The sequence below is a fragment of the Amblyomma mixtum genome, chromosome 9 (genome assembly GCF_055824585.1).
Source record: "Amblyomma mixtum isolate Tamu chromosome 9, ASM5582458v1, whole genome shotgun sequence".
Lineage (NCBI taxonomy): Eukaryota > Metazoa > Arthropoda > Arachnida > Ixodida > Ixodidae > Amblyomma > Amblyomma mixtum.
The window spans coordinates 33,179,297-33,195,223 of record NC_143020.1 but is presented as its reverse complement, the minus strand read 5'-3'; the positions used below and the strand labels follow the sequence as shown (position 1 = coordinate 33,195,223).

Below are 15,927 nucleotides of genomic sequence, written 5' to 3'. Positions count from 1 at the left end.
GGGCCACACGATTTTTTTGCATCCAACCTAAGCAAATGCTGAAACACGCCCTCCCTTGTAATGCGTAGGTCTTCCATTGGGTATTGCATTGCGCAGACTAAAGGATCACCGTCACTGTCACATCTATCCTTCGTGAAAACTGATTGGAAAAAATGATTAAATACGTTTGCAATATCTTTCTTTTCTGTCACGACTGCGTCGCCATCCACTATCTGTTCTATTTCATTCTTTCTATCTGCGAAATATCGCCAAAACTTTTGTGGCGAGCTTTTAAGGAAGTTTGTAAGCGTTTTATTGAAGAACGTTTTCTTCGACTCCACCAATGCAGATTTTAGCAGTGTCCAGATGAGTGGTCGTTACCTCTGATCGTTACTAGATGTTTTCTTAAGGGTAGGTAGCAGAAACAAAAGTTCGATACTTGACTCATGTTATGTCAATTTCTTGTTATGTCTCTTGTTATGACTCTTTTTATGCCACGTTCTTGTGCGAAATGACCATCTTGATTGCAAGCCGGGTGCCGTGATTTTATCACAGAGGATGCCCGTCAAAAGTGAGGTCACTTAGCTTTGGTGTTATCGGCGCCATGTTTTAATCTCCTTGAATATATGCAGTTTAGTGGCTCTGGCTGACACATGCGGCGTTCTTCCCCTTTTCGCAGACGTCGAGGACATCACCGCAGACAACTTCCTGGACAAACTGGACAACGGCGTCATCGTCTGCCGGCTAGCCAAGCTAATCCAAGCCAAGGCCGAGCACTGCTGCCTCCAGAGCGGCTCCTCCAGGGTCAGTGCACTGTTTGCACCCTCATTTGTAACCTGTCATTTCAGAAGTTAATAGCGCCCTTGTACCTAAGTATGCAATAATGTAGGAGATGCATTGTGTCATTACATAGCATTGACGAAGAAAATAATGTAAACAAGAGCTTACCAGCAGGGAGCACTGCTTTCTTGCAAGGTTCCTGTTCAGTCTCTTGCCGTCCATGCTATAGAAATTAGTAAAAGGGTAGTAGCGGCCTGTTCAGTGGTTGTAGGAGAGTACCACGTGGTAATCCATGTATAACCGCCTCATTACAAACTAGAAAACACCCAAAACTTAAGTGTCTATACTCCTTTAAGAACTCAAGATCGAAGCGACAAAGGCCGCTCAAAGGATGCCCGCCAGCCAATGGCGTGGACCGATTTTAATGACGTCGCTGTTAATTCATGGTTAACCCCGGTCCGGCAACGTTAATCCGTGCATAATCCGGTCACGCTATTGCGTGATAGATGGTTAACTGCTGGTTAACCGCGACGTGATGAAAATCGGTCGACGCCATTCGCTGGGTGGCTTCTTTGAGGAGAATTTGCCGCTTCGTTCTTGAGTTCTATTCGGCTGTAGTCACCGTGAGAACTTGGTGAACTGCGGTGCCTTTTTGGTAAAGAAAGACGACGGCGGTAATTACGTTCACAAGTGGCCGACACTTCCGCGCTCCTTATAGCCACGTCTTTGACGAAGGGTACGGTGGGTGTGAAAGAAGTAATAGGAGAAGAACGAGATGAGCAGGGGCAATAACCCCATGAAGTACACCCGATGCCAAAAGTTTGCGGGACACGGAGTTCTCGACGAAACTTAATTTCAGCGCAGCCTGAACTGAAGCAGGCTGCCTGCGTTTGTGCGTTCGACCTACTGGGTACAGCCTTTTCCAAAAGTAACCAGGCTGTACGGTTTGCTGCTCAGTAAAGTTGCATATTCAAGCTGTTATGCTGCAACCCTCAAGCTCTGAACCTCTGTACGGTAAGGAGAACCCCTGTCCTCACCTTCAAAGAACTTTTTTATATTAAGGGAAGCCGTGAGGGGTCTACAATACGAAAGATAAGATGTACCTATGCACCACATCTCCAGCCTGCGCATCCGTGCCGAGGTTTGATTCCGGCATTTTTGTTTCGTTTTTCGACGCTTGAGGGCGTTAGACGCAGCGCTTGTTCCCAGCCGTTCGCCTGGGCCGACGGCACAACAACTGGCGGCGTTTGTTTTGACGGTGCGAACCCATCACCTCCTCCTCAAAAAGCCTGGCTCTCTCAAACGCTGGCTGCGATCCTCACTCAGCGAACGAACTCGGGGCTCTGGAAACGGGCCCATCTTGAGATCGCGCCGTGTTGGCGCAGCGCCGAGAGGTCCTTGACACGAACTGGGGTTCCCCCTGCCGCCGCCGTGTGCTCGCCACGTGCGATGCTTGCGCGCGCAGGGCTTTGAAGGCAGGAGAGAGGATGTTGGCGCTTTTCTCTGTGGCGGGCCCTCTCTGTGTGAGAGATGCGCCGGGATGATAGAGGGAGATTCCGCGTGCCCGCATCGTCCTCGAACCGTTCATCACTGGGGATGTAGAGTGCTCCGCGTATTGTGGCACCTTCGGTGTGCGCAATACCGCTCTTCAGTTAATGTGAGCAGTAACTGCGGCGGCTTAACAGGCCGACGCAAGCGATCCTTTCGCGAGCAGTAATCCCTTGATGAGACCACCTGGACTAAGCGCGCCATCGTCAATCACGTCTGTAACCTTCGCTGTGTTTGCAGCGCATTTAAGCCGCCCTTGTACTTTCGAAACGGACTTATACATCCCGTATTGACTTTTACTTCATCACATCCATGATTGCTACATTAATCACGGACCTCACTTTAATCAGTATATTTATACCTACTATCATTTGCCTTTTTTTCGGCAGGTTTCACTTAACATCTAACAACTTTGTTGACCTGTGCGTACCGTTTATCATAAAAATATCGTGCTTTATGGGCACGTGTAGAAGTTGAAAAACAAAAAAAAAATCAATTGCGGCTTAACTGCTTCGGTTCCCGCAGTCTGGCTTCATATTTTTCGACTCAGTTCTTCGTTGTTTGTTTGTGTATGTTAAGGCTTGCGGGTTGCACGTCTAAACTTTGCTCAGCGTCACGATTTTTTGGCACGAATTCCAAGCTTATAACTAGAGACCGGATTTTTAGGCACTAAAAAGCACGTTTTAGGCGCCATAAATAGGCGGATAAAATTGCATTTTTGGCACCTAACGGAGAAAAATAGGCATTATAAACTTTATCAAAAGTGCACACAGTTCCGAACTTCAGCGCGCAATATCGGCCGTAAAATAAAACAAAAACACAGCAAGAATGATTTGGGACCATAAGCAAGGTGCGAACATTAGAAGCCGTTTTTTTAAGGCTGTCGCGCAACTTTTCGTACCATACACATGCTTCAGCAGAGAAAAAGGAGGGTTACCCCCTTTTAAAACACTTTGGTATACCTCGAAACAAACAATTCGCTTATCGTGTACAAAATTAGAAACAATGAACACCTTAACAGGAGGCCATGCATTTAAAAACTGATAGAAACATTCTCAATTCAAAGCATCTGACAAATGAGTTCACACAGGAATTGAACCTATTTATTGCAGGCATACACGATGCTTCAACATTAATAAATATGTTGTCATTTGTGGTGCCATCTGGTCAACTACCACTTTAACAGCCAAAGCCATCAACAAGCTGGCACGATAAAATGGCAGAAAATAGGAAAAAGGTTGCTTCGATATTTTCGGCTGACGTGGTTGGTATTGTGTACACAGCCGGCGTAGGTGCAGTGTTCACCACAGCCAGCTGACGAGGTCATCTAATGTTGCCACGGGTGTGTTCTACTCAAAACCGAAATGTATTCGAAAGCAAACAGAATCTGAAAGCAATACCACAGCGTATTTCAGGCCCCTTTTCTGTAAAATAGGGCATTTTTAGGCACCGACGTCAGAAATAGACATTTGTAGGCACTGACACCCAAAATAGGCATTTATAGGCACTATAAAAAGAGTATTAAACATACTGTCAACACCTAATTCGTGCTCATATGTAAAAATGGTGCGCCTACGAAGCGTTGAAAAAAACAGGCATTTGCCTAAAATCCGGTCTCTACTTATAACACAGCACTGTTATAGATTGCAATTTATCGCGCACTGTTGCGTCGCGAGAACGCCTTTGGGCACTCCACACCTCTCCTTCTTTGGCGCCATCGTTGTCGTGGTTACCCGGGTTATAGTTTCCATGGTAACAAATGAACCAGGGCGCCATCGTTGCCGTGGTTACCTTGGTTATCGTTGCCATGGTAACAAAAGAACGAGGGCGCCATCGTTCGACGCCATCGTTGCAGGGGTTACTTGAGTGAAATGATTCGTTTGTCGCGGGTGAAATGAAAACATTCTCTTGGTGTGTGGCTGCTCAGGTATCTGTTTTTGGGCTGTTATCTGCGCCGTGTAGATTTTGGAGGTGTCCCTGCCGCTATTTTGAACGTGCAGAAGGAACAGGGCAGGCTGATTTATTTGTCAGACTATGTTTGCAGAGTGGAAAGCTTTCACAGCGTTTCCTTCGTTTTATTTTTCTGGTATAAGGGTTAAAGGGCGGAGGGAGGAGTTCAGGGGGCGCACAATGCACTATTAATTTCGGAACACCACTCAGTGATAGTATTCCCTCGGCAATAGCCATGATATTCTCCCTGAGTCAGTGAAATTAAGCGCCATACAGCCAATGTGAGTCGCTGCGAGGAGTATTTTTGTTTACTCGCTATTCGTGCTCGCTTTGCCACGAAGTGCCAACGCGGAAAGAGTGGGAGAAAACGCACTACTCAAACGCTGACTTCATCGCTGCTTTGACGACGGGGGACGATCGAGTAGAAATTCAAAACCACTTGAGAGATTCCCTATGGCATTGTACCCAAATCAGACATTCCTTTAATGGCACATTTGCACGAGGGCGGCACATTACCGGTGGTTAAGAGCGCACTCTTTAGCAGCCTCGTGAACGGCTAGAATGTCCACGCTGGGTATCGTTTCCACCTTCTGACACGTCATGACGAAAATGATGTCTCTTTTAAGGCGAAAGCCTTTAATGCCTCATCGTTGTCGACAGAAGGTTTCCAACAGAAGTGTCATGCTTTTCAGTTGGTCGAAATGGTTGTGACGTCAGAGTGCGTGGATTCGAAGTAATGAGGTCACCCACGGATGCCTGACGCCCCCTTTTGGAGCAGACAACAACTAATAAGAAATAGTTGTTGTCCGCTCCGACAAGGGGCGTAAGGCGTCCGTGGGTGACCCCATTACACACCTTATTACTGCGAACAGAGCCATGTATACCAGCGAACTCATCGCAGCAGAGAAAGAGTCGTGCTAAACTTTGACTGCAGTCAAAGTCGGCAGTCAAAGTGTGTTGTTGTAATGTGTGGTCAAATAAAACACTAGTACAGCACAAACAGCCTCGCAGTCAATGCCAAACAGTGCGCCAGGAAAGGCTTTCGCCTTGCAGCACTTTAGAGAGCGAAAGTGCCCGCTGAATTTTTTTTTTTTCTTACGCGATGTCCGCGTGTGTAGACCCAGCGGCACCGTTAGCTCAAGGCTTCGGTATGACGCTCATTGAGAAGGTCGCGTGTCACGGTACGCGCATTTTTCGTTCGCAGGGCTGTGCGGTATAGCGACGCGGACGGCGAGGCGTTCGACAGATGAGTGTGGTCGTGGTGGGCGTATCGGAACGGAGTGCTCCTAGTCGATTGACCCCGCCTCGCCTCGACTGCTGGCCGCCGTTCGTTGTACTCCCTCAGCTTAGGTTCGGTCTCTCCTGGGAGGCGTTTCTATTTTTAGGCACACAGAGTGATGTTGTGGGGTGTTCGAGGAGCGCCCAAACGGCGCTAGCGTTTAAAAGGGCTTGCAATCAAACTGAACGGTCAAAGTGTTTTCGGTTTCAAGAAACTGGAAGGAAGTGCACACGGAGGTGATTAGAGGGTTTATGGACGAGAGTGCGGATATAATTTGCGTGAAACCGTGGTTCTGCATGCGGCCTTTATTTCCACGAGTACGAATGAGCCACTCTACACGAAGGCATCGCTAAGAGTTGAGGAAAAAGTACGCATAAAGATGAAGGTCTTGCGCAGTGCTTAGCAACCTGGTCGCTGTGCGAAGCTTTTCGCTCCAAATGGACAGCGCCTGTGCCACGGTTACTGGCGTTTGTGTTTTTGGCTTGTTAATTTATTGATATTAATATACCATAGCGTTGCATGAAAACGCGGCAAGCGGGGACAAAAATAAATGACAAAATAATAAGCGCCGCCAGAAAATTCTTTCAAAGGCGAAGCGCTGGAGACTCCGGGAAGGAAGTTTGAAATTTGTGTGATGTGTAAAAAAAAAAAAAAGCGCTTAAACGTACCATTGCGAGACTAGGCTACACGACCACCCACTTGAAAACGGTGGTCACGGAGGTTGTTCTGTTGCTCTTTTTTTTTTCTTTTAATCGAGTGGCGGGGAAATTTTCAGTCCAATTTTGGCAGCAACAATCGCGTTTTTTTTTTCCTGCTGAGCAAACATCAATATCGAATTTTCACTGAGCACAGACATTTAATCGAATTCTCTTCAGTTATCCTTGAAAAAAAAAAAAAAACTGCTCTGTGTGACCGAAACCAGACAGATTAGTTGATGAGGTACTCGTCAGATAGCGCAAAATTACGTTTTTCTTTTGTTTACTGATTCTATAAGTAAATAATTTTGGCACAACTAATTAGGTAGCGCGGTTTACCAGCTTTGAAAGCAAGGTGTTCCCTTACAATAAACACTTTTCGAAGAAATAAATCGTTTTGAATCTGACCAATCGCTAAACAGGCCTCGATTCCAGGCATCCATTTCACCGCGTCGCTAGTCGGAGCAAAATCGCTGCAGTTCGGAGATCCAGACTATAAGTACTGCGCCCGAAAGCACTCTGCCTCGACATGATGCTACCGTCCTCCTCGCTCGTATCGAAGACTTTTTTTTTTTCGTTTTTCTAATGTGTCGGCGGAGGAAAGCCGATTTAAAATAAGGGAGTGATTACTCATTGGCATCCACCCAAGCGCAGCTACTGATCGAGTTACTGATCAATTCGCTCTCGCCCTACCATAAGCTTGCCGTCCCGGTTAGCTCAATTGGTAGAGCGACTGCTCCGGTGTGGCGGTGGTTCCGGGTTCGAACCCCGGACCAGGACGAATTTTTCTTTAACTACGAAGTTTCTGAGAAAGTTGTATAACTTTCCTTTGTAGCCGTATGGCTGCGCTTGGGTGGATGCCAATGAGTAATCACTCCTTTATTACAAATCTACTCCACCTTGGGGGTTCCCCTAAACATTTGACCAACACTCTTCCCACTTCGAGTTACTGATCAATTCGCTCTCGCCCTACCATAAGCTTGCCGTCCCGGTTAGCTCAATTGGTAGAGCGACTGCTCCGGTGTGGCGGTGGTTCCGGGTTCGAACCCCGGACCAGGACGAATTTTTCTTTAACTACGAAGTTTCTGAGAAAGTTGTATAACTTTCCTTTGTAGCCGTATGGCTGCTCTTGGGTGGATGCCAATGAGTAATCACTCCTTTATTACAAATCTACTCCACCTTGGGGGTTCCCCTAAACATTTGACCAACACTCTTCCCACTTCGAGTTACTGATCAATTCGCTCTCGCCCTACCATAAGCTTGCCGTCCCGGTTAGCTCAATTGGTAGAGCGACTGCTCCGGTGTGGCGGCGGTTCCGGATTCGAACCCCGGACCAGGACGAATTTTTCTTTAACTACGAAGTTTCTGAGAAAGCTGTATAGCTTTCCTTTGTAGCCGTATGGCTGCACTTGGGTGGATGCCAATGAGTAATCACTCCCTTATTACAAATCTACTCCACCTTGGGGGTTCCCCTAAACATTTGACCAAAGCCGATTTATATCCGCTTATACTCGAATAGCACGTGCGTATGCAGTGATATGAGCATGGGAACCTTCAGCAGTATCTTGCCCTTGAGGGCATTATGCGGCGTCCAGAGGCGCATTGCGCTTGACGTATCCTGCATTGAGATGAGTGGGTCGGAGGACCTTGCTCTCGTAGTTAGCCGTCACGTCTATCTTCCTCTGTCTCACATCCCCCCCCCCCCCTCTCACCCCTTCCGCTTTCCCTTCGTATTGCTCTTCTGCGGGCGTCGCCTCATCGCTGAGCCAATCGTAGCTAATCAGTGACACTCCAATTGCTCCCTTCGAGCCTGAGTGAATTAACGCACACTGCCCTGTATATGTATGGCTGGCCTTTCCGGCCGTCCGTCCTCATCTGACGCGGGCCGAGGAGGGGTCGAGGTCCTCCTCCCCCGCTGTGACGCGCGTCCCTCCTAATCGAGTTTAGGCTAATCCACGTCGCCCCAGGGAAACGGCGGAAGTTGATCCGTCGCGGTCGTCTTCCTTGCGAGAAGGGCAAGGACTCTCCCCTTTTCATCTTCGCCGCCGCGGGCTTGCCTTGGGAAGACGCGAGCCTCGACTCCACTGGTTTGTTATGAATAGTGCAACGCCGTACTTCCGTGCCATTTGTATCTCTGTGTATGTCTGTCAATCAAGGAGATGCCGTCTAGGCGGTTGTAGTTAAGAGTAATTACGGCTATGTCTAGCAGTCAAGACGGAGTTACGATTGTGCAGTAACTCTACCCTTAACCCTTTATAAGGCTCAATGCGTGTTTCACATGCATACAAACAGAAAAATTGCCCTCAGAATGACTCTGGTAATTGAGTGACGCCACTTTCAAGCCGTTTCGGTCACGATCTTTCGAGATAAATGGCGTACATGTGTAAAAAGGTCTCAGATGTTTTGCGTCTCCGTACTTCAGTCTTATCGACGTGTAAAGAAAAAAAAACGCGCAGTAGTATTGGAAATTGTTTGGATAAGCATTATTAGTGAGTTTACTGATGTAAACAGCTCGAAAGCTCTGTAAATTTTTAAATTTAGTTTTTCCCTCCATTATGGGCCACGTCAAACTGTTGAATCGCGCTTGTAAAAACAGAAGAGCGCCAGGGAGGCCTATTAGCCGATCAGAAAAGCACGATGATTGTTTTGTTTTATGGTTAGGTAATATTCGGCTCGCAAAAATATGGTAAGTAGATGAATCGGTGACCGTTTGCCGGGACTTGAAGCAAATGGGACACGAGTCCCGCAGTCCTGAAAAGGGTTAAAGGGGCAACCAGGACGAACTGACTTTAGACTCACTGGAAGCTGTTACTACTGTTTGCGTTTGCAGATTCATTAGCGCGTTATAATGAGAAGGACGCTTCTTCCACTAAAAACGATGCTTTTATACGCTGGAAATTTAGGGCAGGAAAAGTTGGGTACAGCTCTGTTATTAATATTAATATTTTAACGCGGACCTGGGAGGCTGAAACCATATCGCCGTCCACTTCCTGTCAGCGGTCACGGAGTTCCGTAGTTCTGGAAACGTCGTTAACAAAATTACAAGTGCGAACCTAGTGGAGCGCAAAAAAAAAATGTTGTCAAGTGCAGATTTTTCGACAATAAACGCGTTTCGTGGCCGAACGAGTGTCAGCAGAGCTACAAAAATCCCCCCCCCCCTCCATAAAAAACAAACAAAACAATGAGATCAGTGCGGCGACCCGCAATGGAGCAGTCCGCAAGCAAAACGTTCATATATTCTATCGACGTCCGTGGCTATTCTGACGTCCATGTACTATATCGATGTCCAAGGCTATTTTGGTGTCTAAGTGTATTTTTTCGCGTTTAAGTAATTAATTACACCTCATCAACCAAATTTTTCGCACGGCAGTTTTATCACACACTGTCTGTCACAATCACACTTTCACACGTTTATCTTCAGAGAACGACATAACCATGCGGACAAAATTGCGGGAATTTTTTTTTCAGCTGACGTGACAGAGCCACATAATGTTCTCGTATTAAAAAAAAAAAATGCTTACCACAACAATTGACTAGTGGACCTGGGGGAGTTCCGCTCTTGGTGTGCGCTCGATGGAGGAGCTTCTGCTGTTTCCCCGAGAGGCGTGCTTCGCTGACGTCCTCCGAAGTCTTTTGGGCGTGCTTGTTTGCTCGTGAGTGCTTCCTGTTTGAGTTTCACATCAGCCTCATCATCGACATCTGGAGATAGGCTGTTAGGAAAACCTCCGAAATTATTTCTAGAAAAGTGCGGCGTTCGCAAAACGGACTCAAGAAGCGGAAAACACGCCGTCAGCACTTACCGGTGTGTATTGCTTCTGTGCTCGGTCTTTTATAGGTGCAGTGAAGAGGAATCTGAACTCGTGTTTTTGCCGCGGGAACTCGATCTACACGTTCCGAGCATTCTTAGAAACTGCGACTTATTGCCCTGTGTGGCCGATTTCCCTAATTAAATCGAATTAACGTCCGGCTCCCGCCTTTATTTTTTGAATTCTCCCAGTACTGTGGGCGGAGTCGACCAACGCGTGGAGTGCATTTCAGCCAGCTCCGTGGAGGCTTGCCGCTCTGCCATCGGCGGAGTAATACGTAGTAGTCCGTAGTAACAAATAGTCCGCGCGTATTTTTATTTCTGCGGGCTTATTTTGCAGCTATAGTATCTGCAAATGAAACTATTTATTCACGGAAACGTAAAAAACAAAATGACGCGCAAGCAAAGCCTCCACGGAGCTGGCTGAAGGGCACTCCACGCGTTGGTCGACTCCGCCCACCGTACGGGGGAGAATTCGAAAAAAAAAAGCAGGAGCCGGACGTTAATTCGATTTAATTAGGGAAATCGGCCACTCAGAGCAATAAGGCGAAGCTTCTAAGAATACTGGGAACGTGTAGATCGAGTTCCCGCGGCAGAAAGACGAGTTCAGATTCCTCTTCACTGCACCTCTAACGTGCGGTGCAGTTTTACACAAACGAACGGATACTAACTCGTCCACTTATCCACGGTTGAAACCTCTTCACTGTCGCATAAAGTCTCTCCGTGTATCACCGCTAGGGTGCAGGCTACGTATTGAGATTACTGAATTGTAAATTTAGTTTTTGTCCGGTGCTCCCAGCGGCCTTCTGGTAGCCACGGCAGCCTTGGTACACGCATACATCGTTTTAAATCTTCATTTAACACAGCAAAGAAAGAAGCGAGCACGAAGTGATCTGAAACAAACGCACTGCTTATCTATAAAGAAGGCTTGACAGCAGGATCTTGGTCTATCAAGCGAACCACGTCATGCGGAAGCCGCCTACTTGAGCTAGCACCCAACCAGCACTGGTAATTGGCCCAATATTGGAAATGGATGGCTCAAGCTTGGCGAATAAATTTTCAGTATTGGGCCGATTAGCAGTGCTGCTAGGGCAAGCACTTCGCGGCTGGTCGCTTCTGCTGTCGTGGCTACACTCTGTGCAGGAATACGCCTCTACGGGAGTAAAAAGGGAGTAGGCTGTCCTCTAGCGCACACCCTTTTATAAAAGGCAGTTCGCTAGAGGACAGCCTACTCCCCAAGCAGCACAAGCAATCGGACCAATATTGGAAATTAATGGTATCACTGTGGTCCTTTGTAGGACCGACATTTGGCAATACATTCCCAATATTGGGCCAATTACCCCGCCGCGGTGGCTCAGTGGTTACAGCGTTCGGCTACTGACCCGAAAGACGCGGGTTCGATCCCGGCCGCGACGGCTGAATTACGATGGAGGCGAAATTCTAGAGGCCCGAGTACTGTGCGATGTCAGTGCACGTTAAAGAACCCCAGGTGGTCGAAATTTCCGGAGCCCTTCACTACGACGTCCCTCGTAGCCTGTGTCGCTTCGGGACGTTAAACCCTAATAAAACAAATGAACTAAACCAAATATTGGGCCAATTACTTGTGTTGCTTGGTCCATTTTTACTCGTTTCTGTTAGAGAGTGTAGTCGGATGCAATTCAAGAAAAAAACAGCAAATTCCACTCAAAGAAAGCCCTCCAGCCAATAGCATCGGCCAATTCTCATGAGTTCGTGGTTGATCTCCTTAGACCCTGTGGCGTGACGTCGCAGGAGGTAGCAGATGAAAGGGGATTAACCGCGGCTTAATTGGATTAACCGCGACATCATGAAAACCGGTTGGCATCCTTGGATGGAGGTGCCTTCTTTGATAAAAAATAAGCGTCTGCCGCCTCTTTCTTGAGTTGTCACCGACCATCGTAGTGCCATGACAGGTTGCACTCGATGACCTGTCACTTTCCCACGAACGGGTTGCGCCTGACGTCACGGACGCCATGACGGGGCGCAGCGTCTCTCTTCCGTAGTGCGGAGCGGATGTCAATGAAAGGATTAGAAAAACAAAACAAAAAAACACGCAGGTGTTCGTCGCTCATCTGGTCGGAAACGTGGCGGGTATAACGCCTGCGCATGCAACCCGTGTATAACAGCGTTCACGCCGGCTGTTCCACATTTAATTCTCTTGTTTATTCATTTACCTCTCTGTATATAACTTTGCGATGGAGCCGATAAGATTTCAACTCGAACGGTCAAAGAGGCACTGAACGCCAAATATTTTCGTACAGCGCTGCTATCTGGTGGCTTAGTGGCCATGGCGTTCGGCTTCTATGCTCGAAGGCGCAGGATCGACTCCCGTGCGTTACAGTTGCATCTCGATGGAGGCGAAACGCAAAGAAGCCCATGGGCGGTACCGTGTCAGTAACCCGAAAACCATGGTGGTTTGTTTTCAACTTTCTCAATTGGTGGACTGGTAGAGCTTGGTAGAGGACAGAGGAGGAGAGGCGCGTGTGCACGGAGCGGCTGTGTGAAGGGGGTGAATTACTGCGTCTTTCATTTCCTCATGGGGCGTTTGCATTAGTGCTGAAATCGTTCCAGTCAGATCATCCCGAATGACACTCTTGCCACGATTATAAGCATTTGCTTCAACTTCAGTGGACACAGCAGAGGTGAGAGATTGACAGTGACATGTGTGTGTGTCGAGTGCGGATGACAACCCTCTTTAAAAGTGACTCTTCACTCGGAATAAATCGAGCCAACCGAGTCTTCCTCTAGCTTTCTCTGCTTTGTTACAGCGTTAACGCCTTGGCGTGCCCGTTCGACCGCGCTAAGCACCACTTGCTCTCCCGCTGCCTGCCCGCTTAGCTGCGCCGGTGCGTGGCCGGTGCGCTGCTGGCTTCCTGTTCGGTCCCTCCCTTCTTGTCTTCTTCCGGTGTTGTATAATGAGCGCTCCCCCCAGTGCCTGTCTCCGCCGGTGCAGCGTCTGCGGCGAACTGTAGAGGCCTCCAGCTGACTTCCGGCGTCATCTTAAAGGGGTATAGACACCTAACTTATGGGTGCGTGTTTTCTTTGTAATGAGGCGTAAGACATTATTATACACGGATTACGCCGCCGCGGTGGCTCAGTGGTTATGGCGCTCGGCTGCTGGCCCGAAAGACGTGGGTTCGATCCCGGCCGCGGCGGTCGAATTTCGAGGGAGGCGAAATTCTGGAGACCCGTAACTGTGCGATGTCAGTGCATGTTAAAGAACCACAGGTGGTCGAAATTTCCGGAGCCCTCCACTACGGTGTCCTTCATGGCTTGAGTCCCTTTGGGACGTTAAACCCCCATGAACCATAAATCAGCACTACCTTCTACAAAATAAAAAAAAATTGTCTCGAACATTAACACCGATACGGGCTTGACGGACGGTGTGGCTGTTGTAGCATTCGCAGTAGAACACTGCCGCACGGACTCCCCCCCCACTTGATCTATCCGCTGCAGAATGGTCTCCTTCAGGTGGTTCCGAAGTAGTTTGTGTATTTGTGTAAGGGGGTGATGATGATGATTCCTAATAATGATGATTGATTTCGTTTTCCGCGATGACGTTAACTACGACGTCACAAGCGTAGGAAATGGCTAAGATGATTACAACGGATGAGTCGTTTTCTAACTCGAATGTAAACTAAAGTAATGTATGTGAGATTAGCGCTTCACAGCTGTGCACTCAGGAGCATTGTTGAGATCGTGAGCACTGTTGACTTCGGAGCCCTGTTTCGAATTGGCGGCTAAGTGATGTTTTTGTGAAATCATGAACTTTTGTGATTCGAAATTCCCGATTTTGTTCTAACTGCAATAATGCTGCGTGTGGCATTCGATCTGCCGCTAGCTGAGCGCCAGGTGGCGCGTCGTTCCAGGGCAAGCTCTTCGGAGACAAATCCTAATGTTAGAAAATTCATAACTGTCTTCGATACACGTTGAAGAACTCTCTGAATTCGCAGTTAATCCAAAGCACTCCACCACGTCCCGACTCTTAACGTCATAGTGTTCCTTTGGAATGTTGTAAGATGACGTAATCCTGAGGACTTCGACTGGTCGAGGTTTGGAAGTCGCTCCGGACAGTTTGGGCGTTAATTCATTTTTAAGCAGCACGGATCCCGACTGACGACTGTGATTCTACACGTTCGTTATATGCGCCCATATACAGTCGAAGCTCGCCGTAACGAAACGGTTTGTAACGAAATAATTGATGTAACGAAGGAATACCAATTCCCATTCAAAGCTCCCATGAAAGCCCATGTATTACATGAGATGTCGTTTGTACGAAGTATAACGAGAAGTATAATTCTGCTACTGCGGGATGTAACGAATCTCATATAAACTCCTTTGGCCACTTAGCATTGCATGTGATGAATTGTAACGGTGTCCAGCACTTCTGTTTCGATTTTATGTGGCAAATCGCAGTCACCCCCCCCCCCTACAACTTCGCTGCACACGCCCCACTGCGTCGCACAGTGCTTCTGAGGTTCCATATGCAGTTGGTAAATTGGTTTCTGAGGAAAGGAGATGGCGCAGTATCTGTCTCACATATCTCGGCGGACACCTGCACCATGCCGTAAGGGAAGGGAGGAAGGTGCGATTGAAAGAGAAAGAGAGAGACAGGTGCCATAGTGGTGGTCTCCGGAATAATTTCGACCACCTGGGGATCTTTAACGTGCACTGACATCGCACAGCACACGTGCGCCTCTTGCGTTTCGCCTCCATCGAAACGCCGCCGCCGTGGCCGGGTTTCCGATTTCGGACCACGGTTCCATGGGTAAAGCCGTTTGACAATGCCTTACTGCGCTTGACGGTGACGGTGTCGAGGTTACGTTAGTTTCAGAGGGCTAAGTGGCGGGAAATGAAAGCATAAGACAGTTTCCGTTGATCACAACGCGGACACCACCAAAGACTTCGGTTTGGCGCCTGCCTTCTCCGCATGACACTGCTGTCATGCGAAGAAGCGTTGAGGTCAGCGTGCTCGTTAACTGTGCGGCGAAGCCAACCAAAACCGTTACTCGCGACGAAATCGTTGCTGCGCGCCCTGCATGTTTTGCAGCGGCCCCATCAGTTTTAGCGCCTAGAAAACGGAGCTGAATATCCTGGATAAGTATCTGCCTGTCTTCTATGACATTATTTCTCTAAGGCTGGATTTCGATATATGGGCTCCGAAATCCGTGCGGGCGGCGGAAGACACGAGAGCGCGTTGGCAAGGCTGATGTGTTCGGTTGGTGTACATATATATTCGTCCACGTGTACTCTAAGCAGATAGGAGTAAAAAAAAGGAGTAAAGTTGTCTTCTAGCACACACCCTTTAAACAAGGGAGCGTGCTAGAGGACAACTTTACTCCCTTTTTGAGTCTGATATAGGCGTACTGGGGTTCAGAGTGTGGTGGACTCTCGGTGCACGCTTTGAAGGTTCGCGCGATGCACAGCGGAGGCACACTAAACACTGGATTTGTCGCCCATGTTATACACGTTGGGTAGATATTGGGCAGCCAAGCAAAACAAAAAATAATAAAATTTCCCTGCCCTACACAGTGGCAGGTAAGCCCGCTTGGCTTGCATGCGACAGTTGTGACCAAGGCCGCGTTCCGCTGTGAGGTATAGCACTGGTTATAACGACGAAATCGCGCGTCTCCTTGGACTTCGTTATAACGAGGTTGAACTGTATGCGCGCTTCACCTTCAGCCTCCATCGATCATCACCCATCACATCCCTCCTCCTTCCTGTTTCCATCTTTTCCAGTGAAGATTCCTTGGCCTCTAGTGTTTGTTGTTACCCCGCCGCGGTGTCTCAGTGGTTACGGCGCTCGGCTGCTGACCCGAAAGACGCGGGTTCGATCCCGGCCGCGGCGGCTGAATTTCTTGAAGGCGAAATTC

At 48.2% G+C, this 15,927-nt stretch overlaps 1 protein-coding gene across 1 annotated transcript in view; it reads left to right on the top strand.

The window, feature by feature from the left end:
• The window catches only part of LOC149328695 (uncharacterized), a 186,011-nt gene that overhangs the window by 156,935 nt on the left and 13,149 nt on the right, over positions 1-15,927 (top strand). The window contains exon 4 of the mRNA XM_089559643.1: positions 659-783. Within this exon, the coding sequence (XP_089415769.1) occupies positions 659-783 (125 nt within the window). The remainder of the gene's footprint in view (positions 1-658; positions 784-15,927) is intronic.